Genomic DNA, 22936 nt, shown 5'->3' on the forward strand with positions numbered 1-22936 from the left:
TGCTCTCCGTCTAATTTTATGACTAACTCATTTGCATGGTCAATGTTAGTTTCTCCGCCAGAGTCATGATTCATCTATGGATGCCCATGGGGTCTGTCAGTGAAAAATAGCATGGTGTTTAAGGTATGTTCTTAGGTATAGTTAGTCCGCTTTAAGTGTAGATTGAAATATATGATGTCTGAGAGGATCTTGACAAATTTTAGCTGCATATTCTCTGATGGGAGAAAGGGAAGGGATGATTCTGGGCACTGATTTTTGGATGTCAAGATCTCTTCGTCTCCAAGATGATTATTTTTATTTTTATTATTATTTTTAACATCTTTATTGGAGTATAATTGCTTTACAATGGTGTGTTAGCTTCTGCTTTATAACAAAGTGAATCAGTTATACATATATGTATATCCCCATATCTCTTCCCTCTTGCATCTCCCTCCCTCCCACAAGATGATTATTTTTAATAGGTGAGACTCAGTAGTCTCATGAAAGAACAAATTCAGTAGAAAGAAGACATTCTCTCCTGAGATTCTAAAGCAGTTCTGGAAATCATTTGGCCTTGCCACCTTTTGTCCTGACAGATAAATGGGGAGAATCCCTAGATTCCTAGTGTCCTGGAAAATGTTTCTCCTGGGGAGCTTCTGACCAAAGCGGGTAGACTTGGGTGCTTTCATTCCCACCCAGGACATTTTGTGTTGAGTTGGAGTCAGCTTTGCTGGTGAAACATGTGATGCTATTAAGTATGTGTTGCTGAGTGTCTTGGAATATGAGGTTGGGTTTCAGTATAAACTGTGTTGTCACTTACCTTGGCCTTGAAATGGGCCATAGATCTCCTTTGACCAAACTTGGATTAAGAACAAGGCATATCCAAGCACGAACCAATTGATGTGTAATAAACGTGTCTAGTAGACATGTGTGATGCCTTATGAATACTGGGATCAAATTTGCTGTGCTTCTCAGGGCAGAAAAGTTAGAGATGGACTTTGGTGACACCAGGAATCTAAAAGAGTGTGTGTGTAAGATTTCTGGGGCCTTGTTTTTCCTCACAGGACCTGCCAGTGAAATGTCTGAAAGCTTCGAATTATAGGAATGTAGCTCTTGGATGAGATGAGAACCAACTCAGTCTATTATTTTTGAGAGTATCTAGAAAGCTTTATTTTTACAGACAAAATAGTTATTCTTGTTTAGCATAAGGGCTATTGAGTCAAGGAGGCGTGAGTTAGATTTCTGCAAAACCTCAATTTCCTCAACTGTAAAGTGGAGTAAAAATGATGATTCTGCTGATTTCACAAAAGACAGTATTTTGTAAGCATAACTAATTTGCACATGATCAAATATAAATGTAAGCTTTTGGAGAGAATATTTGCTGTAAACTAAAGCTGGGTCATTAGTTCAGTATCGGGTTTCTCAGCCTGGGCACAAATGACATTTTAGACTGAATAATCCTTTGTTTGGAGGTGGGGGTGGATTCGTCCTGTTTATCATAGGATGTTTAGTAGATGTCACTGGCCTCTACCCACTAGATACCAGTAGAGACCATCCCCCCACCACAGTCATGACAGACCACAATGTCTCCAGACATCGACGAATGTCCCCTTGTGGGGGTGGGAGTGCAGAATTGTCCCTACTTGGGAATCGTTGGTTTAGTCCTATACCTGATGACCTCCGACTCTCCCTGGAAATATCCAGCAACTTAAACTCAATGAGCCCTAAACTCCATTGTCAGCCTCGTTTTCTGTGTGTGTGAGCCTCCACCCCAAGCTGGCTTCTCTTCCTGTGTTCCCTGCCTGGGTTCATTCCTAACTGCCTTAAGTGCTGGGGAGATGACTATTTACATTTGTGTCTGCATTCAGGGTGTTCCGTAGACATATGTATAACTATATGTGTCCATGTGTGTACCTTGATGAATGACTATGGACACTGTCCGTAATGATGATGATGAAACTAACATTTATTGGGTACTCACTATGTGAGAGGTACTGTGCTAAGTATTTTACATGAGTTATCATATTTATCTTCACAATATGATATCTTCACAATATCATATTTATCTTTAGGAATGTGCAAATAGGGATTATTCCCATTTTACAGATGAGGAAACTGAAGTGTAGAGAAGTTAAGCAATTTGCCCAAAGTCACCCATCTACTAAGTAGTGAGGCAGTGATTCAACCCAGTCAGTCTGACTCAGATGTTCTCTAGTGTCATGGGACAGTAAATAACTTGTCCAGAGCCTGTAGGCAGATACTTAGTGAGGCAGTAAAGAGGTTTCTCAACACCTGAGAGCCCCAGTGGCTACCCATGAATACGTGTTAGAATCCCGGGAAAGCTGAGGAGCATTTTCAAAAGGGGTATTTGCCCTGAATAGAACCTAAGGATACCGTTTGCATGCAGGACACCGGGATGCCAGCAAAGCTCACCAAGCAGTGCGTGGAGTTGTGTGGAAGGGGAAGAACTTGAGCACTGTTTCTGATCAGAGCCACAGTGTTGGTCAGTGTTTATTCGTATGAACTTTAGAGAAAGAAGCTGTTGCGCAGAAAACTGCCTGCGCTTCACCTAATCGATGGAGGTTTTAGCCACTTCTCCGGGGCAAGAAAGACCCCCTCACCAAGTGAAGCCTGAGTCCAGTGGCCCCTGGCAGCTCAGAGAGCTCTGTTCAGAAATCACACTGAAGTTCCCAACTGTTAGGACTAACTCAAGCGCGGGAGGATTAGTCTTCCCTGCAGCTTCCCTGGCTGACAGAGGTGTGTCCTAGAAACACTGGTGGAACTTTTCCTATGAATAGTCATTGATTTCCATCATTTTTCTCATAGTACGCTAATTAGGAAGCTGGTTTCAAATATATATATATATATATATATATATTTATATTTTTATTTTTTTTTTTTTTTGCGGTACGCGGGCCTCTCACCGCTGTGGCCTCTCCCGCTGCGGAGCACAGGCTCTGGACGCGCAGGCCCAGCGGCCATGGCTCACGGGTCCAGCCACTCCGTGGCACGTGGGATCTTCCCGGACCGGGGCACGAACCCGCGTCCCCTGCATCGGCAGACGGACTCTCAACCACTGCGCCACCAGGGAAGCCCTGGTTTCAAATATTTTGATGTCACTGTTGCCTCTGGGCAGGGGGTGGGGGGAGTGAGAGAGTGTCATTTGGGCACAAGAAAACTCCCTTCTACTCTTTACATCTCAATGTGACTTTTCCCCATCATACTGAAAACCGGAGGCCTGGAGACATCTGAGTGAGAAGGCACTCTTCTGACAATTCAGTGGGCTCCCCCCACCTGTCGTGGGAGCCGCTTTTTCTCTCACCCCGTTTTGTATGCTTACCAGGCCAGCCTGATCTTCATGCAGCCGTGCCAGAGCGTGTCTCCTCTGAACAGCAATCAGGGGCCTGTGTAGGTGACTGAGGAGGACATAAGAAAGGTTGTTGATCTCTTGACATGTAAAGACATTCTGTCAAGCAAACTCAGACTCACAGCGACTGAGCTTCTGGTGTGTAAACAGAGACTGCTTAATTACACAGGTCATGTCAATTAGTGTGACCTTAGCGTTTTCAAGAAATTAATCACTTTCTGTAGAGCTCGGCTGTGTTCATATTTTAAGGCAGTATGGAATAAACCTTGTAGAGAATCTGGTACAATCTTTTTTCTTTTTTCTTTTTTTATAATGGATGTTTTCTTTTGAAATCCCCAGGCTGTGGTTAGGGTAACAAACTTGCTTAAATACAACAGTGGATACAGGCTTCATTCAGTTCTGGCGGGTGTGGGGACATGGGGAGGAAGAGAGTAGGAGGGAAAGCTGTGAATGAAGACAGCTCATGACAGGGAGAATTTCACGGTGACTAAATGAGCCCATTTCTTCATCTTGACACTAAAAACACGCTAATGTCAAAGGACTGTGTTAAAGCCATGTCACAGGTCTCGTTTTTAACTGACAGGAGCTAGACAATTCTAGGTTAAGATTTAAATCCTTATCAATAGCTTTCCTTGTTGGGGCTGGCGGAGTGGGGTGTTGAGGGGAGGAACAAGAATTGGGTACAAGCTGTCATCACAGTAGATACCATAATACCTGGAGACTGGGAAGTAAATTTCCAGGTTCATCTTATCTCTTTAACAAAGTTTTCCATAGGATGTAAATCTCTATCTGTGTATAAATGTTAGCTCTGTAACTACATGTGAACATAAATGTAATATATCTTTGTTCCTGCATGCATGCCTGCACTTAGTAGTATTTATTGACATGGAAGGTGGTGAGTGTACCGTGATGAACAAAAAAGACTGAGTGTTTGCCCTAATGAAACTTATATTCTAGTCAGGGTCTATTAGTTAGGTTAATACTAGCTGCTGTAAGAAATAGACCAAAGAATATATAATGGCTTGTGTACAAGAGAAGGTTGTTTCTTGCTAGTGTAATGGTACAAGGCAGGTGTTCCTGGTTGGTGAGCAGATCTTATACGTGAAGTAGTTTGGGGACCTGTGTCTCCACCATTTCCTAGAACCTCCTTGTCTCCATCCATCCAGTTGAAGGGTAAAGAGTGCATGCAGGGGGCACGTGGACTTCTTAAACCCTGGTCTTCGAAGTGATCCTTGTCAAATCTGCCCACGTTCCACTGGCTAGAAGTCTGTCACACAGCCATGTGTAACCACAGAGGGACCTGAGAGTGTCTAGTTGTACCACCCAAGAAGAAGAGAAAATGGATATATAAGGAACGATTACCATCAGCTGCTACGCTGTGTACAAATAATTACACATCATTAAAAGTTTTAATTATTGCTATAAAGGAAGTGAAACAGGATATTATGAGAGAGAATACCAGTGTGGGATCAGGGATGGGAACCTACTTTAAAGCAGGTGACCAGGGAAAACTTCTGAGGAGGGGACTTTTAAACTCCAAGATAATGGTTAAGAATAACTCATCCTAGGGCTTCCCTGGTGGCGCAGTGGTTGAGAGTCTGCCTGCCGATGCAAGGGACGCGGGTTCGTGCCCCGGTCCGGGAAGATCCCACATGCCGCGGAGCGCCTGGGCCCGTGAGCCATGGCCACTGAGCCTGCGCGTCCGGAGCCTGTGCTCCGCAACAGGAGAGGCCACAACAGTGAGAGACCCGCGTACCGGGAAAAAAAAAAAAAAAAAGAATAACTCATCCTGAGAAGAGCCAAAAGGATTTTTTGAGCAGAGAGGACAACAAGGCCCCAATTCATGTTTATCTCACATTTATCTGAGGAGATGAACAATCTTCTTTCACTTACTAATCATTTGGAGTGAGGGGTAGGAAATAGGAGAAACGACCAGGTTATTCTTCCCAAATTCCCACCAAAAATGTCTGGTCTTTCAAAAATGATGACATGGTAAATGACATTAAAAGGCAACTCTCTGCCCCCCGTTTTTGGGTGAATTCTATAAATTTTGGAGAATCCTCGTTACTTATTCAGAAGCCCACAGTGTATGATTAGAGGATTCTTAAAATATATGCCCAAACCCTGCAGTTCCGTTCTGCTTTTAAAGGCGCTTAAATAAAGAAGGAAATATTCTTATCCCTTTTATTTCTCTCCCACTGTCCCCACCCCCTGTCTTATATTATTTTGACAAACAGCACATCTTGCAATTAAATTCTTTACCAACAGAATGCTAGGGGCCCGAGTTGCCATCACTTTCTTCCTACAGAATAATTTCAAGATGCACCATGCTGATTAATTATACTGAAAGCAGCTCTAATGATAGTTTCAGAATATAGGATTAATTCACATAACACGGTAAATACAAATGGTGGATTTTCAACCTGATATATTAAACCATTACGGCTTACTGGGCAAATATGTATTTTGGCATGAGCCTTATGCTGGGCCTTGGCAGAAAATATGTATCACTGAAAAGGAATCCTTATGAATGGGATTTGATGAGTGGTAGCTCTTCACTAGGAGGAAATAAATTCCTACATTAATTACAGTTGCTATTGAAAAAAATGTAAAATACATTAAACGATAGATGTAAAAGTGTTTGGTTTGATCAGTGTTGCCAATGGATATTGGTTCTGAGGATGCCTACACTTACTGAGACTTACCAACAGAAGGTATTCTTATATTCTTCCACTTTTTAGGTTGTAACTTATAGAGCTCTTAGTATGTGTGAGACCCTGTACTAAGTGTTTGACATATATAATTTTATTTATTTTTCTACCCTTTTCCCCTTGTTTACTTTCCTCCAAATGGGCACATTGGCTGCCTTTCTCTTCCATCATTTCTCTTCCCCAAATATACTAAACTCATTCCTGCCTCAGGATTTTTGCGCTTGCTTTTCCATCCCCCTGGAACTTCTTCTGCCATATCATTGAATGGCTGGATACTTCTTATTACTCAGATTTCAGCTAACATGTCACCTCCTTAGAGAGGCCTTCCTAATCATCCACTCAAAAGTAGCTCCCACCTAGGCGTCACCCCCCCTCTCCTCATTTTATTTTCTTCTTGGAACTTGTCACATTCCAAAATTTTCCTTCATTGCTTATTTATTTATTGTCTGAAAACCCTTTTTTGTTCCCAATGGGAACTAAGCTCTTGATGGGTGAATACTTTGTCTTGTTCATTGCTGCTTCTCCAGTACATAGAATAATGCCTGGCACTTATTCCTATGATTAAATGACTTATCTAAGGTTACAGACTGGTAAATGATGGAGTTGGGGTTCAAACTCAGCACTGTCTGACCCTGGAAACTGAGCTGATGACTAATATGCTACTTTCTTTCTCCCAGTTTCCATACCTGTGTGCCACGGTCCCATCGGCAGAGAGTGCGCATGGAAGTTCTGTTATGTTTGGGCTTACTGCTACTTAAAATGGCCAATGGGAACACATAAATGGAGAGCATCAGTTAAATGCCAATGACACCATCAAGAGTCATCAAAAGTATCCTGATCCAGAGAGAGAGAAACTAGGTTCCGATCAATGATGAGCTTTTTATGTCTACAGTGTGTCACAGTTCAGGAGACAGAAGCTGAGTCTAGTTTCCAATAGTCCACATTAGTCTAGCACAAGAATCTGAGGATTTAGAAGTGTCTGTTCTTGTCTTACTGTTAAAAGAAGAGCGATTTTTGCCTTGAGCCTTAAAGGGCGGATTTAATTCAGCTGCTCGCTCCCTCACTCCTGCAGTTCCACTCTGTTACATCCTGTAGGTTTATGCGTCCTCCATAATTTTTAATGAGTTATTTGGGCTCTTTCAACCAGATAGAAACTAGCAGTCAGGCTGGTTTCAGAGAATATCTCGTTTCATATCAGTCAAGGATATTTTAAAGGACAGAGTTAATGAAGACCCAACTGCAGCAGACCATTTTTATGTAAATAATACCTAAAGTGTGGTCAGCCAGATAGACACAGCGAAGTGTACTGGAAGAGACCAGAAGCAGGGGAGAGAGGGCCTAAGCCAGGAGCTTGTCTTGAGAGGCCAGAAGCTGTTGACGAGAGAAGTGGACCTGGAGTCTGAAGTTTCCCTTCGGGTTTGCCTCTGCTCTTAATTTATCCTGTGGCCTTGAGGGTGTTTTTAATCTCTTGGACCTCAGTTTTCCAAGCTGTAAAAGGAGGCATTGGACAAATTTGCAGTATCATAACTACTAAGGACTCCTTTTGTGATTTTCTTCTACAGATGTCTTGTGGTGACATATTTTTCAACGTAATTGCATTTATTGAGTAAGAATCACACTCTCTATTTTAAAATTAGTCAAGGTGATGTGAAACTGCCAATTTAGAGCTTCTCATGTGCATGAGATAACCGTGTTTCCACATAGAACTGTTATGATCCCATATCAATAAAGGAAGGTAACTGAATATTTTGGTATGCATCCTTACTATAGATGAATTTAGGATGCTCTCTCTGAAATGTTGTCCCCAGTATAACATTTGAAAACTTGTAGTTGGAAGCCACTAGATTGGCTGACCTCTTGGGTCCCTTGTGGCTTGTTGGAGGAGACTATAAAGAGTAGTTCCGTAGACAGGTTGGATGTAGAATGTGGGCTGTGTGAAGGAGAGGGTAGAATTTTGATCAGTAGACTTTATTTTGTAGAGCAGTTTTAGGTTTACAGAAAAATGAGGGGAAAGTACAGAGAGATCACAAATACTCCCTTAATACCCCCTCCCCAGTTTCCCTTATTATTAACACCTTGCATTAGTGTGATACATGTGTTACAATTGATGTGTCAATATTGATATACAATATTGTTAATTATTAATTAACATCCATAGTTTGCACTAGGACTCACTATGATGTACATTCTTTGGGTTTATACAAACTCATGATGTTATGTATCTACCATTACAGTATCATATAGAATGGTTTCATTCCCTACCCACCCCCCAAATCCGCTGTGCTCTACCTATTCATCTCTCCCTCCCTCTTCCCAAACTCCAGGCAACCACTGATCTTTTTACTATCTCCATAGTTTTCCCTTTTCCAAAACGTCATATCGTTGGAATCATACAGTATATAGTCTTTACAGGTTGGCTATTTTCATTTAGCAATTTGCATTTAAGGTTCCTTCATGTCTTTTTGTTCCTTGATAACTCATTCCTTTTTTTAAAATTTTATTATTTTTTATACATTTTTATTGGAGTATAATTGATTTACAATGTTGTGTTAGTTTCTGCTGTACAACAAAGTGAATCAGCTATATGTATACACATATCCCCATATCCCCTCCCTCTTGAGCCTCCCTCCCACCCTCCCTATCCCACCCCTCTATGTCTCACAAAATACCAAGCTAATCTCCCTGTGCTGTGCGGCTGCTTCCCACTAGCTATCTATTTTACATTTGGTAGTGTGTTTATGTCAGTGCTACACTCTTACTTTGTCCCAGCCTCCCGTTCCTGCCCCGTGTCCTCAAATCCATTCTCTACATCTGCATCTTTATTCCTGCCCTGCCACTGGGTCCATAAGTACCATTTTTCTAGATTCCACATGTATGCATTAATATACGGTATTTGTTTTCCTCTTTCTGACTTACTTCACTCTGTATGACAGACTCTAGGTCCATCCACCTCACTACAAATAACTCAATTTTGTTCCTTTTTATGACTGAGTAATATTCCATTACATATATGTGCCATATCTTCTTTATCCATTCATCTGTCGAGGGACATTTAGGTTGCTTCCACGTCCTGGCTACTGTAAATAGTGCTGCGATGAACACTGTGGTACATGTATCTTTTTGAGTTATGGTATATGCCCAGTAGTGGATTTGCTGGGTCATATGGTAGTTCTATTTTCAGTTTTTTAAGGAATCTGAATACTGTTCTCCATAGTGGCTGTATCAATTTACATTCCCACCAACAGTGCAGGAGGGTTCCCTTTTCTCCACACCGTCTCCAGCATTTATTGTTTCTAGATTTTTTGATGATGGCCATTCTGACTGGTGTGAGGTGATACTTCATTGTAGTTTTGATTTGCATTTCTCTAATGATTAGTAACGTTGAGCATCTTTTCATGTGTTTGTCGGCAATCTGTATGTCTTCTTTGGAGAAGTGTCTATTCAGGTCTTCTGCCCATTTTTGGATTGGGTTGTTTGTTTTTTTGATATTGAGCTGCATGAGCTGCTTGTATATTTTGGAGATTAATCCTTTGTCAGTTGCTTCATTTGCAAATATTTTCTCCCATTCCATAAGTTGACTTTTTGTCTTGTTTATGGTTTCCTTGCTGTGCAAAAGCTTTTAAGTTCCATTAGGTCCCATTTGTTTATTTTTGTTTTTATTTCCATTACTCTAGGAGGTGGGTCAAAAAGGATCTTGCTGTGATTTATGTCATAGAGTGTTCTGCCTATGTTTTCCTCTAAGAGTTTTATAGTGTTTGGCCTTACATTTAGGTGTTTAATCCATTTTGAGTTTATTTTTGTGTATGGTGTTAGGAAGTGTTCTAATTTCATTCTTTTACATGTAGCTGTCCAGTTTTCCCAGCACCACTTATTGAAGAGGCTGTCTTTTCTCCATTGTATATTCTTGCCTGCTTTGTCAAAGATAAGGTGACCATATGTGTGTGGGTTTATCTCTGAGCTTTCTATTCTGTTGCATTGATCTATATTTCTGTTTATGTGCCAGTACCATACTGTCTTGGCTACTGTAGCTTTGTAGTATAGTCTGAAGTCAGGGAGCCTGATTCCTCCAGCTCCATTTTTCTTTCTCAAAGTTGCTTTGGCTATTCGGGGTCTTTTGTGTTTCCATAGAAATTGTAGAATTTTTTGCTCTAGTTCTGTGCAAAATGCCATTGGTAATTTGATAGGGATTGCATTGAGTCTGTAGATTGCTTTGGGTAGTATAAGCTCATTTCTTTTTTTTGCTGCATCATCCTCCATTCTACGGATTACCAGTTTGTTTGTCCGTTTACCTATTGAAGGACATTCTGGTTGCCGATGCCTTTTATTTAGTCAAATTTTTGTTATGGATATAATCATAGATTCACATGCAGTTGTTCAAAATTATACAGAGGGATCTTGTGTATCCTTTACTCAGTCTACCCTATAGTAATATTTTACAAAACTATTGGGCAATATTACATTGTACCGTACAGTATTCATGCAGGATATAAACATTGATACAGTCCATCCATGTTATTCATATGTCACTAGTTTTACTTGTACTCATCTGTGTATGTATGCTTTTAGTGCTATAAAATTTTATCATGTGTAGGTCTGTGTATCTATCACCACAGTCAAGATATTGGATATTTCTGTCCACACAAGGATGCCTCCTGTTGTCCTTCTATAGTAGCCCCATCCACCTTCCCTCTGTCCCTAATCCCTGGCAACCACTACTTTGTTCATTTCTAAACTTTTGCTATTTCAAGAATAAATAAATAGAATCATGCAGTGTACTAGTTTGCTATGATTGCTGTGACAAAATACCACAGACCAGGTGGCTTAAAAACAGGAATGTATTTTCTCAAAGTTCTAGAGGCTGGAAGTCCCAGCTCAAGGTGTCAGCAGGTTTGGTTTCCTCTGAGGCCTTTCCTTGGCTTGCAGATGGCCACCTTCTCACTGTGTCCTCACATGGTCTTTCCTCTTTGCATGAACACCTTGTGTGCCCAAATTTCCTCTTCTTATAAGGACACCAATCAGATTAGATTAAGTCTCACCCAAACAGCCTCATTTTAACTTAATTACCCCTTCAAAGGCCCTATCTCCAAATACAGTCACATGCTGAGGTTCTGGGATTAGGACTTCAACATACGAATTTTGTGGGAGACAAAATTCAGCCCATAATATGCAGTATGTAGCCTTTTGTTATTGGCTTTTTCACTTGACATAATTCTCAGGAGATTCATCCAGATGTATCAATAGCTTGTTCCTTTTTATTGTCGAGTATTATTCCATGGAATGTTGCTTAATGCCTTTTTATTTCATGTACTTCTGGTCAATGCATTTCATGCCTCATTATTAAGGGCTCTGAATTAATGCAAACATAGAATAAGCTAAACCCCGAGGTAAGGAAGCCATGTAATAGACCAACTTTAGCACTAATTTCCTTACACTGAATTATCATACATTAGCATTGAAAACCAAGATTTATAATTTTTAAATCATTATTCAAAATTAAGTTGCTAAAGTGGTTATATTTTAGAGGTACTGCCTACCAAAATATTCTAAATTTAAACAGTGAAAATATTTTTATGATTTAATTTTCCCCCAGCGCTGTATTTGTTCTAGAAATATTTAAAGACACAGATTTCAACTCTTTTTGTTGCTTCTGTCCTAACCCCTTCTTCCACATGAGCTGCTACTTTTGTTAATGTGATCTGCCACTCATGACTGAATTTAGCTGCTTGTGTCTTTCTGAAAATCTGCTCATGAGACAGAGATCATGCTTCATGAATCTGAGATAATATAGTTGGGACATACAAAGTCTCCGGCTTGATAGGAAGGGAAGAGGGACAACCTAAGGAATGATAGCAAAGAAATAATTACCAATAAGAAAACTCTCAGAGAACCCCTCATTCAAATGAAGTATTGGGGAAACTAGACTGCATTGATAAGATGCAGAAAATTTATGGACTGTTTTCAAAGCTGTAAGGTTTTATTTCATTTCAAGCCTAGAATGTAAAAGGCCAATAGGAAGATGGTTTATAGAGAGCAAAGTTACATAAACCATTGAAACTTGCAATTCACAAGAGGTCTAAATTATATAATTATGTATCATGAGCACGAAGGTCTTTAAATTTGTAAGATTTCAGTGTTAAACTGATAGAGCAGTGAATGTAGAAGAAATAATTTCTGCAGCCTTGTATTTAAAATAACAGTTTATAGGCTCTTGAACTTTTTGACGAGATCACCAACAAAGCAACAACTATGCTACCACTGCTAACATTTGCTCTATAAGAACTGGAAACCATGCTAACCACTTTAAATAATATAAGCCTCACAGTAACCTTATGAGTTAGGTACTATTATCATTTCCATTTGAGAGTCAGGGACACTGGGGCTTAGAGAGGTTAAGTTAAGCTGGCCAAAGACAACATCAGCTAGGAAAGATTGAGAGTCAAAAGTCATAAATTTTGTGTTGAATTTTTTCTAATTCTAAATAGATGGGGGTAGATAGTAAAAGTAATAACCTTCAGGGAATTTAGATCTAGGATATAACAGAAAATTTCTGAACCACTGATATGAGCCAAGAAGCCAGAAACTTCATTGTAAAATCCCCGAAGTCTGTGGGTACCTGTGGACTTCCCTTCGCCCTTTTTATCCCCTCACCTGGAGGGTTGGTTGCAAACAGAAGATACCAGGGAACACACTGGGTATTCATCAGCACATCTCTGGATTGCTATACTAAAAAGCCATGCCCCTCCCCCAAATAGAAATTTACTTCCAGAAAATACAGGGATAAAAATATATATGTATACGACCCTAAACATGTCCACCTGGCTTAATACTTATTTCAGGAGGAATAAATTGGGCATCCTCATGAATAAGTTAGAACAGTTTATTTCAAAACCATTCTATAGGGCTTCCCTGGTGACGCAGGTTGAGAGTCCGCCTGCCAATGCAGGGGACACGGGTTTGTGTCCCAGTCCGGGAGGATCCCACATGCCGCGGAGCGGCTGGGCCTGTGAGCCATGGCCGCTGAGCCTGCGCATCCAGAGCCTGTGCTCCGCAACGGGAGAAGCCACAACAGTGAGAGGCCCGCGTACCACAAAAAAAAAAAAAAAAAAACATTCTATAGCAGCACTGTCCAGTAGAATATTCTGCAATGTTCTATAACTGCCCTATTATAGTGACGTCCAGCCACATGCAGCTACTGACCACTTGAAATGTGGCTATGGAAACTTGGGAACAATGGAATTTTAAATTTTACTTAATTTAAAATTAAACAGCCACATGTGTGATTACTGTATTAGTGCAGTTCTAGAGAGTAAAGTTTTAATTTTAACAGATATCATAAAATTCTAAATATACCTGTTCCTCATCTTACCCTGGGTCAGGGGAGTGAGGAAGGAGGTTGAAAGGGAAGGGGTGGTTGAGTCCAAGTGTAAAATCATTTTCCATGTTTATCTGTCTCAAATTCAAGCTGGGTTTTGTTGACACAATTTGGGAAGGTGGAAGATTTGGCAGGTCCATCTGTCCCTTTGCCTGCATGAATGTGTCAGCACCTCATTAATCTTGTGTTTAAACTGTAAAGGCCCTTTTCCCTCCTACTGTAGGCTTATTTTTAAAGGACTTTTCAGTGCTCCCTTTGCATCTCACCATTAGATTTTTTTTTTATTTACAAGTTGCTCTGTGGACTAATTGCAGCATTTATTTTATTTAACTATATCCTGATCGTTTCCAAATTGGAATGAGAGAAATTTTTTCAGGGTAGGGAAGTTAAAATATGTTGTGTTATGAGTTTTTGAGAAACATAATAGGTGTTTATTTTCTGGAAATTAAAGGCATGAGGGTTCTCTGTATCATCTTTCTCCAATTGTAACTGGTCTTTCAATGAAATGATCTTACTGCACATGTGGTCTTGGTGATCCTTCTCTTACCAAGAAAATAAAAACATATAGGGTGTAGTTTTCTTTTTTTTTTCTTAACTGTCTCGATATTTTTGTTCAGTGTAGGAATTAGATGACAGGGTCTTTAAATGATACTGAATATTTTAAGCCTGTAGCACTCAGTCTTACAGGTGCACAGTGGATTGTCATTGCCTTTTTTTTTCTTAAGACAGACATCTAGAATAACCACTTTCTGTATTTCCTGACACTGCGAACAGATACCGTTTGTCATTCCTTTTATAGTTTCTTCAGCTAACGACTCCAGTGACCACTCATTTGTGGTCTTGCAGTAAATCAAAATTTCTCTGAAAGACCCAGCTCTGTTACATAATTGTAAATGCCCCACGAAGTCATCTTCTTAACTAAAAAGAAAAGTGAGTTTCCGTTGCTTTAAATAATATGGACTCTGCCACCACTCATAGTACTTTTTGAAAATAAAAGAATGGAGAACTTTCTTCTCCTCTCCCTCCTCCTCCTCCTCTTCCTTCTTCTTTTAAATTAACCTACAATTGATGAGACATACACAGAAACTTCAGGCTGTCACATCTGGTTGATCAATCATGAAGAAAGAGAAAAACCACTTTGCAAACTGCTGCTTCAAACTTACTGCATCCTTCCATGAATGACTTGCCCTGGCTGGAATTTTGGGTTTCACAATGACTAAAGAGAATACCCTGAGTCCCTGAATGGACTCTCTTAATTGTTTACTTTGCATTTTAACAAAATAGAGATAAAAAATAAAATCAGGCGAGGCTCCAAGTCCTGGTTGGGGGGTGGGGGTCAAGGTGAAGACCCTGAGGGAGGGTGGAGGGGATCCCACAGAAGCCCTCCCCAGCAGTCATCCCTGGGAGACCCCACGGCAGGATGACCACAGTGTTGCTTCATGGGTCTGAGAAATACTAGAGCCTTGATAAAAGGAGCAGGGCCTTGGGTCCGCAGAGGGGAGGGCCCGAAGGAAAACAACAACAACAAAAAATTTGGTTGCCATCTTGAAGGCAAGGGGGAAGGAAATCCGCCATATTTTGCCAGGATGCCTTTAGGTCAAAGAGGGGACAGTGGAACTTTTAAGTATGGCAACCATTGGTGGATTGGGGGCAGGGTGCTTTGCCAGGCAGGGCTTACGGTTCCCAGGCCTAGCATTTTCCCCTCTGCCCAACTCAGGTGATGAAATCGTAGCATTGCTCAAGGCTCTAGAAGTCAGGGTCCCCTTTCCCCAACTTGGAGAAAAGTCTTCCTCAGAAACTGGGGCCTCAGTATGTGCCAATCCTTGTAAAACGTTTCACCTCTTCGGGGGCTTAGGCGTCTCAAAACCAAGAGCAATTAAAGCACGAGTCTTTCCAAGCAACCAGGGAATTGAGCAAAAATAAATCAGAAAACCTCAGCCTTGGCTCTGGAGGTTCGCCTCATTATAAGAGCAGATCTATTAGCCCTCTTGCCATTGTCTTTCATTTCTCAAGTGAGGTGATTCTAATTAAATTAATCTGCATGTCAATCTATCGGTGATCAATCAAAGAGCCTGAGGTCCCCCCTGTGCTGCAGGGTGCTTGCGGCTGACAGGGGCTGATAATGGAGGAAGAAATAAACTGTGGAGCAAAGTTAATTAGTCAACATAATAGGTGGATTAAACGGGAGCTGGCTGATTGCTGTTTCCCATGTCAGAGCATGAGGTGGGTGCTGAAGCTGCAATTACAGACAATTATTATATTTGGTTGTAAGAGGTCGCATGAATAAACATATCTCTGTGGGGTTGGATTTTAATCCTCTTACCCATTTAATATAAGGAGAACTGTAGGTCATTTTGTCTCAGTGTTTTAGTCAAAGTTCTCTGAGAAAACACCTTTGCCTCTGTCCTTTCCGGCAAACTCCGTTCAGTCAGTTTATGAGACCGCCACAGTAGCTGAATGTACCTTGGGCCAGGGCTATCTTTTTTTCTTTTTTTCTTTTTTTTTTTGGCTTTGAAACACAGCTCTAAGTCCCTTGATTAGCGTGGATTTTGGGGTGGTGGTGGTGATGGTGGTGAGGGGGGCTTTGGTCTGATGTCTGATTAACTACACTAATGTGGTAAGAAAAAAAGTACAAGAAACCCCAAAAAGACACCCAGGAGAGAAAGCTTCATCCCAGCTCTCACTGAAACCTCTCTTTTTCATTTCTCTATCCCCTTAACCCTGACGCAGTGCTGGGGGGAAGAAATATTTTAAAGATTCAAAAGAGTTTTATTTGCATGATCAACTGTGATATCTGCTTCAGTGTCTAAACTGAAGGGCAATTTAGGTGAAACACAACCACCCTTGTGTAAAAAAAATATGCTAATAAAGATCTTCCTGTTAAAATTATGGTTAACAGTGTACCTTCTGCTGTATAACTATAAACTGTGCAATTTTACTTAAAACTGCATCAAAAGCGTTCCATGCCAAAGACCCACTCATCAATAGCTCCTCTTGTTAGACTTGTACAGCATAAGCACCAGTTATTATGTGAAATAGCTATGCAATTTTCTTCAGCTCCCAGCTGTTATTTATTTAACTTGAGTTTATTACCCTCCATGCTTTTATATTAAAATGTTCCTTCATTTCTCTCTTCTGTCTCCAGGTCGTGGTGTCTACGACAGTCAATGTGGATGGCCATGTCCTGGCAGTCTCTGATAATATGTTTGTCCACAATAACTCCAAGCATGGGCGGAGGGCTCGGAGGCTTGACCCCTCGGAAGGTACGCCCTCTTATCTGGAACATGGTAGGCGAATCATTTTCATTGGTTGGCATTGCTACTTTAACTGTGCATTTGTTTGGCTTCTTTCTTACAACTCCACCACATGTTCTACCCCTTTTCAAATTTCAAATGTCCTGTTGAACAATATTGATGCTGAGTATTTAAAGACAGGAGGATGTCTTTGAGGGCCAGCCTTTCTTGTTGCATAGCTCCCTACCTTGGAAATGGCTGACACATCCTTCCTTCAGGTTGAAAGACAGAGGGAGACTGGACCCCTGCTTTATTTTAAGCTCCCACTTGATTAAAAAATAATGAAGGGCCAAAACAGGGCAACAAAAATCATGATATATTTTAAGTTTATGGTTGACCTGGTTGTATAATGAACTTCACTGTCTTTACAGTCCTGCTGGTGTGACTACATACTTAACTTCATTTGGAGATAAGGTCTGAAGTCTAAGTTGGAGGTGTTTTCTGAATATAAAGTCCAAACTAAATGTCCTTCCCATGCCCTGTGCACACCCCTACCCTCATTACCACATGATACAGTCTGCTTTATGTAGGTAGAATTTGGTGGGGAGAAATCACATTTGTCTTGATTTTATGGCTAATGAGTTGTACCCTTGAGTGGACTGGAGGAAATCAGGCAAAAATTTGAACCAAGGAAAGTAAATGCCACTCAAAGGAACTATAGGCTGGATTTAGCATATGTCCAAATGTTTCTGTGCTGCATGTATATATAATGTATCCCTCTGTTCATCCATCCATCCATCCATCCATCCATCCATCCACCCACCCACCCACCCAGGACAGTGACTGAGACTCTACTGGATATCAATCAACGTGATAGATTTTCTCCAGTCTCCTCAAATTAAACTCTTAACTCATTTCCCCACTTCACTTTCCAGTTTGCTAGGTCATCCAGATTCTTTTAAAAACACTATCACACAAACTACCACCCGATTGTCTGATTTTTTGATGGGCCATGAGCTGTCTGTGATATAGTTCATAAGGTAGAAAACTCCTTTCCCTGTCAGTGTCCCAATTTAATAAACACACCACTGTCATCATTTTGCCTGATTTTTTTCCCCTGCAGTTAAGGAATACACAAAACTATACTTTTTTATTAATTAGCCAGGTGTAACACTCTTAGAAGGGATTCTTTACCAATCCAGTGTTACAGTCTTCTTAAAATAAACCATCGTATTCCAAAAGCTACTTCTTTATGGTTTCATTAGTGCTGAGATGTATGGATATTACTTTTTGCAGGAGGCCATTTGGAACACCTGCTCGTGATTACTCCTAGTTCCATTTCTGTACTTAAAATTATTCTAATCCTCACTTTACAGTAATGTTGCCTCACTTTACAGTAATGTTGCCTTACAGTAATACCCTTGGAGTCACTTCAGGCATTGTATGATTAGAGATATTTAGGTGAAAGGAAGAAGGAAAAAAATAGGTAAATACTCAGTCGGTACAATTTGGACAGCACTAGCTTAAAAGCTAAGGTCTTGTTTTCGACTATGACTGGTTAGTTACTGTCGTGTCTGGGAACAGACTTGACTGTCATTTTGGTATCTAACAGTCATGGATTCACAGTTTCAAAATGTGCTCCAAGTGCAGACCACATCCAGCTCCCATGCCTGCCCTTGGGAAGGTCGTTGGAGAGCACACGATGCCTTGTAAATCATCCCTCCACCAAAAAAAAAAATCCCAACACAAACCAGTAAAAAAACAACCAGCTAGCCAGGACGCCTCTAGGGCTTGGCGGTCAGGAACATTATTTGACATCATGATGTGGAGGAAAAAGAGCCTTGAAATAGGAGCCGGGAAACCAAATTCAGGTCTGAGCTTCATTTCTGGCCTTTGTGTGACCTTGGACAAGTCGACTTACCTTTTGGGATCCTTAGTTTCCTTCTTGGCAAAATGAAAGGGATGATCTGTAGGGGGTTAAAAAAAAAAAAAAATGTGTGCCTTGGGTGGGGGCAGGTCACGTGCACGGGGGAAGTGGGCTGGGTGGAGACTGCGGAAGAAGGACAAGTTCATGCTCTGCCGACCCCAGCCCCAGGCAGTTGTCACCAGGGCAGGGAGAGCCGGGTGGGGTCAGATGCTCCAGTTTGACCAGAAGTAAAACTCTCCTATTTTTTAATTGCTGGTAACTAATTACAAATGTTTTAGCCCCTGAAGGGAGGAACAGGGGGGAAAGTCACTTAGGTAGAAGACAGCCACAGGCTCACATTTGGAGATCTCTGCATCAGAACGTCGCTAAGCTGCCTCCCAGCTCAAATATTCTCCCTTCTAGGTGAACATATTAATATTTCGGCTGGGCTAGCATTTCATTCATTTTTTTTTCGTTGTTTTAATTGGGGTAATGATTAGAATACAGTTTGTCCTAGGTGTACACAATCTGGTTCATTCGTACATCATATATATCTATTCACGTACAGATCCTTTTCCCATGTAAAAGATTACAGAGTGTTCCGTAGACCTCCCTTGCTATGTGCTCGGGCTTTCTGATATATGTACTTAATCTGTATTTGTATAGGTATGGTAAATCTAATCTTAATTTATCCATTGCCACCACCTTTCCTTTTAGATTCGCATAATTTGTAAAAAAAAAAACAAAAAACAACAAGAAACTATTCTAAGTTTTAAAGACAACATTTTATTCCTCTGCTGCAGGTGACCAGTCCACAAATGGCCACGTTCTTCTTAGCGTGTCACTCAAGAAAATGATGACATTTCACTGTTTATTTACGGTTAACCATCACTGGGGACTTGGGTGTGTCCTGTCTCCTTCAGCTAGGGGGCCTCCCTCTCACCAAAACCTGACTTCACTTCTATCCAGAAGAATAAAAAGGCAGACACTTTGAGGTTCTCAGTAATGACAATAATGTGGAAATCTGCTTCTCTGCAGAATGAATCAACCAACCACACATAACCACCCACTCATTTAGACGCTTCCCGCTGATACATAAATATCTACTCAGCAGAGAGTGACTATGGGCTCTTCATTGGTGATGTGTGGGAGTGGACTTAGATGCTAGTTTGCATCAATTTGGGGGCATGGTAATGCTTCATCTTGCCATTGAAGAATGCCCTGTTTAAGACTCACAGAGCCATGGCCCTCCTCGGCCGCTCCCGCCTCCACCCCGCCTCACACAGCTGCCCCACAGCGAGACTGCGCGCAGTATTTTCACCTCCTAGGTGACCTGTAGGAGTCTTGTTTTCCCTCCTTCTGGGCTCTGTACCAACTCATTTACAGGTAGCCTGAATTATTTTGAGCCATTCTGCACATCTCTGTTTGTCTTGGGCTTGTCAGAAGGTTGGAGGAAAGTTCTCTTCCACGGCTCATCTTTTTGCATGTAAGAGAAATAGTGACCACGTGTTACATTCACGCCTTCTTCCCTGTGTGACCCATGGACTCACAGACCTCTGTGCTCGGATAACTGTCCCTGTATTTCAAGTAGGAGAGTTGACAAAGGTGGATTTATTTCACAGACTCTGGTGTGGTCCAGAGAGGGTGAATCCTGGCACACTGGATCTCGTGGTGACTGTCCTCCCTCCTATTTTTTTCTTCATTCATAAATACTGAGATTTCCTTTGGCTAGATATTTATGAGCGAGTTTAGGCCAGTGAGGTTTTTCTGTTTAAGCAACAGCTTTGTAGAAGATGTACCGTTGTGGGGAGAAGCAGCCTCAGAAGCTAACTGCTCTCAGGATTGTGATTTTTGGAAAAGCATAGGCTTGGGATCAGAGCCGCGGAGCTGACCCCATGGGCGGTAAATGCACAGCTCTGGCCTGTGTGCCCCTCCCACGCCTTCCCCATCGCTTGGGCAGACTGTGGGGCCTGTGTGCTGGGGATCTTCAGAGGGCCTGCAGAGTGTACTATCGCTGCTCTTCTGAGTTTCAGGTTGTGTTGACCTGAATGTAAGGCCTACCGTGGCGTCAGTTTCTCTCTTTTTCTTTCCCCCGTGGCAAGAAGCGGCGCCCTCAAAACCTGTAGTGCAGGGACCCTGTCAGCTTGCATGCGCTAACACTTTATTATCCAATGATCTAATATGCAACAAGGCAAAGTGCTGCTGCTCATCATTCTGACATAGAATGCTGGGAGAAGTGACTAAATTACTTTCTGGACCATTAGCGCTAGCAGCTATGGTGAACTCACCAGCAGCATTTATGCAAATGCCTGTGAATACACTACTGGCTTTGTTAGGGAGCCGGCTGACAAGCAGTTTAAATGCTCATTTTATTTTAGGGGACATCTTTTTTTTTTGGCGTGCATGTGTTTTTCTCCCTCCCTCCCTCCGCTCTCTTCCCTTGCTGCACTGTTGGGGGACTTGCCTTCTCCGGGATCATTGGGCAAATCTGAGCGGGTCGGGCGCCTGGCCAACACCCTTTCTGGGAGTGGGGTTAAGGCCCTGATCTGCTGTTCTTCAGATCAAGGTGGTTTTTTTTAATTGTTATGAATTTGTACAAACCTTCATATTTATTTGAAAAATCAGTAGGACTGTAATAATCAAGAGTTTTTATTTTATTTTATTTATATTTTGAGAAACAGTTTGAACTTTTTTTTTTTTTAATTGGGGTAAAATTTCTTTACAATGTTGTGTTAGTTTCTGCTGTACAGTGAAGTGAATCAGCTATGTGTATACCTATATCCCCTCCCTCTTGGACCTCCCTCCTCCCCTTTCCCCCTCCATCTGGGTCATCACAGAGTTTTGAGAAGATGAACATTTTACTGTTCATGAGTTCTGACCTGAGGACTTAGTTTCCTGGCTCAAGCATAGATGTTTTAAAACACCTCGCTTTTTAAAATGGAAAGCGATTGAAATTTAGCTTTGTGAGCATCAGATACGAATGAATTAAATTTCCCTTCACAGTAATTACAGAGATTGACATGTGAAGTATAATGGTGCCAGGATCCCAAAATAAAGCAGAAGTGGAGTTTGGTCAAACTGAAAATCCTTTGTAGAATAAAGAGTGGTGTTAGACTTGCTGGGCCTATCGCCTTGCTGTAAGTACAGCAGTAGAGAAAGAATCAGATTTTCCCCACCACCAGTCAGTTCTGACCTTTCCATTGTAGTGGCCCCTTCCAGCTGCCCCTGACAATATGGTGTTATTCTTGCTCTTTAGCATTTGACCTTCTTTAATCCTTTTGCTCCAGACAAGCAGTTTTTGCTGCTGTTGGTTGCCCCTGGGTATCCGGCCCCATTGACTCCCAGCTGCACTTAAATTTGTTGTTTTCTGGACATGTGGAGAAAGACAGTTCAGGCTTGGGGAGATTACTCCAAATTGAGAGACAGCATGGAGCTTCCAAAGAAACAAGAGACTCCCTCTCCTCCCTTCTTTGTAATGAGGCCCTAAGAAGTGGCTAGTAAGTGTCCGTTGGATCTAATAGGACGAGGATCGGCTGTCTGACTGGAGAGCTGGGTCCAGTCCTGACTCTGCCGTTAACTAGCTCTGTGACTCTGGGAAGGTCCCTTTGCTTCTCTGGCCTCAATTTTTGTATGTTTTCTCAGAGCTGGGTGGGGCCGTCTCTAGACCTTTTAGCATGCACTATTTTTTGGTGCTCTGGACTGAAGCCATTGACGCGTGCCTTTGCTCATCTGATACCTCCTGAGGTGCCTTTGGAGAAACAGGTCTTCAGGAGAACAGAGAAATCCACTGGCTGTTTCTAGTGTAGCCCTTTCTTAGGTGTCAGTAAGAGATCATTCTTATGTCAGTAATGGATCATTCCTTCCTCCATTCCTTCATACTAAGCATCTGTTACATGCCAGACGGGGAGCTAGGTGCTGCAGGAGCCCAGGTAGATACAGTGCCTGTCTTCACAAAATTATGATGTAAATAGAGAAGAAAGACGCTAAACACAACTTACAACTAACTCATCAGACTTGTGTATCAAAGGGGGACCGTACGGCTTCCCTGGTGGCGCAGTGGTTGAGAATCTGCCTGCCAATGCAGGGGACACAGGTTTGAGCCCTGGTCTGGCAAGATCCCACATGCCGCGGAGCAACTGGGCCCGTGAGCCACAACTACTGAGCCTGTGCGTCTGGAGCCTGTGCTCCGCAACAAGAGAGGCCGCAATAATGAGAGGCCCGCGCACCGCGATGAAGAGTGGCCCCCGCTTGCCACAACTGGAGAAAGCCCTCTCACAGAAGCGAAGACCCAACACAGCCATAAATAAATAAATAAGTAAATAAATAAATAAAAGGGGGACCGTAAAAGGAGTGAGGAGAAGCGAGGTG

General features: G+C 41.7%; 1 protein-coding gene across 7 annotated transcripts in view; it reads left to right on the forward strand.

Moving 5' to 3' along the window:
- The window catches only part of EBF1 (EBF transcription factor 1), a 392677-nt gene that overhangs the window by 252037 nt on the left and 117704 nt on the right, over positions 1-22936 (forward strand). For 4 of the 7 annotated variants that reach the window (XM_027081411.1, XM_027081410.1, XM_027081414.1 and 1 more), the window contains exon 8: positions 16575-16716. In XM_027081411.1, coding sequence (XP_026937212.1) covers positions 16575-16716 — 142 coding nt within the window. The remainder of the gene's footprint in view (positions 1-16574; positions 16717-22936) is intronic. The other 3 variants (XM_027081412.1, XM_027081413.1, XM_027081416.1) reach the window with 1 other exon arrangement.

The sequence above is a fragment of the Aethalodelphis obliquidens genome, unplaced genomic scaffold (assembly GCF_003676395.1).
Source record: "Aethalodelphis obliquidens isolate GAN/ISIS:26980383/991018 unplaced genomic scaffold, ASM367639v1 scaffold45, whole genome shotgun sequence".
Lineage (NCBI taxonomy): Eukaryota > Metazoa > Chordata > Mammalia > Artiodactyla > Delphinidae > Aethalodelphis > Aethalodelphis obliquidens.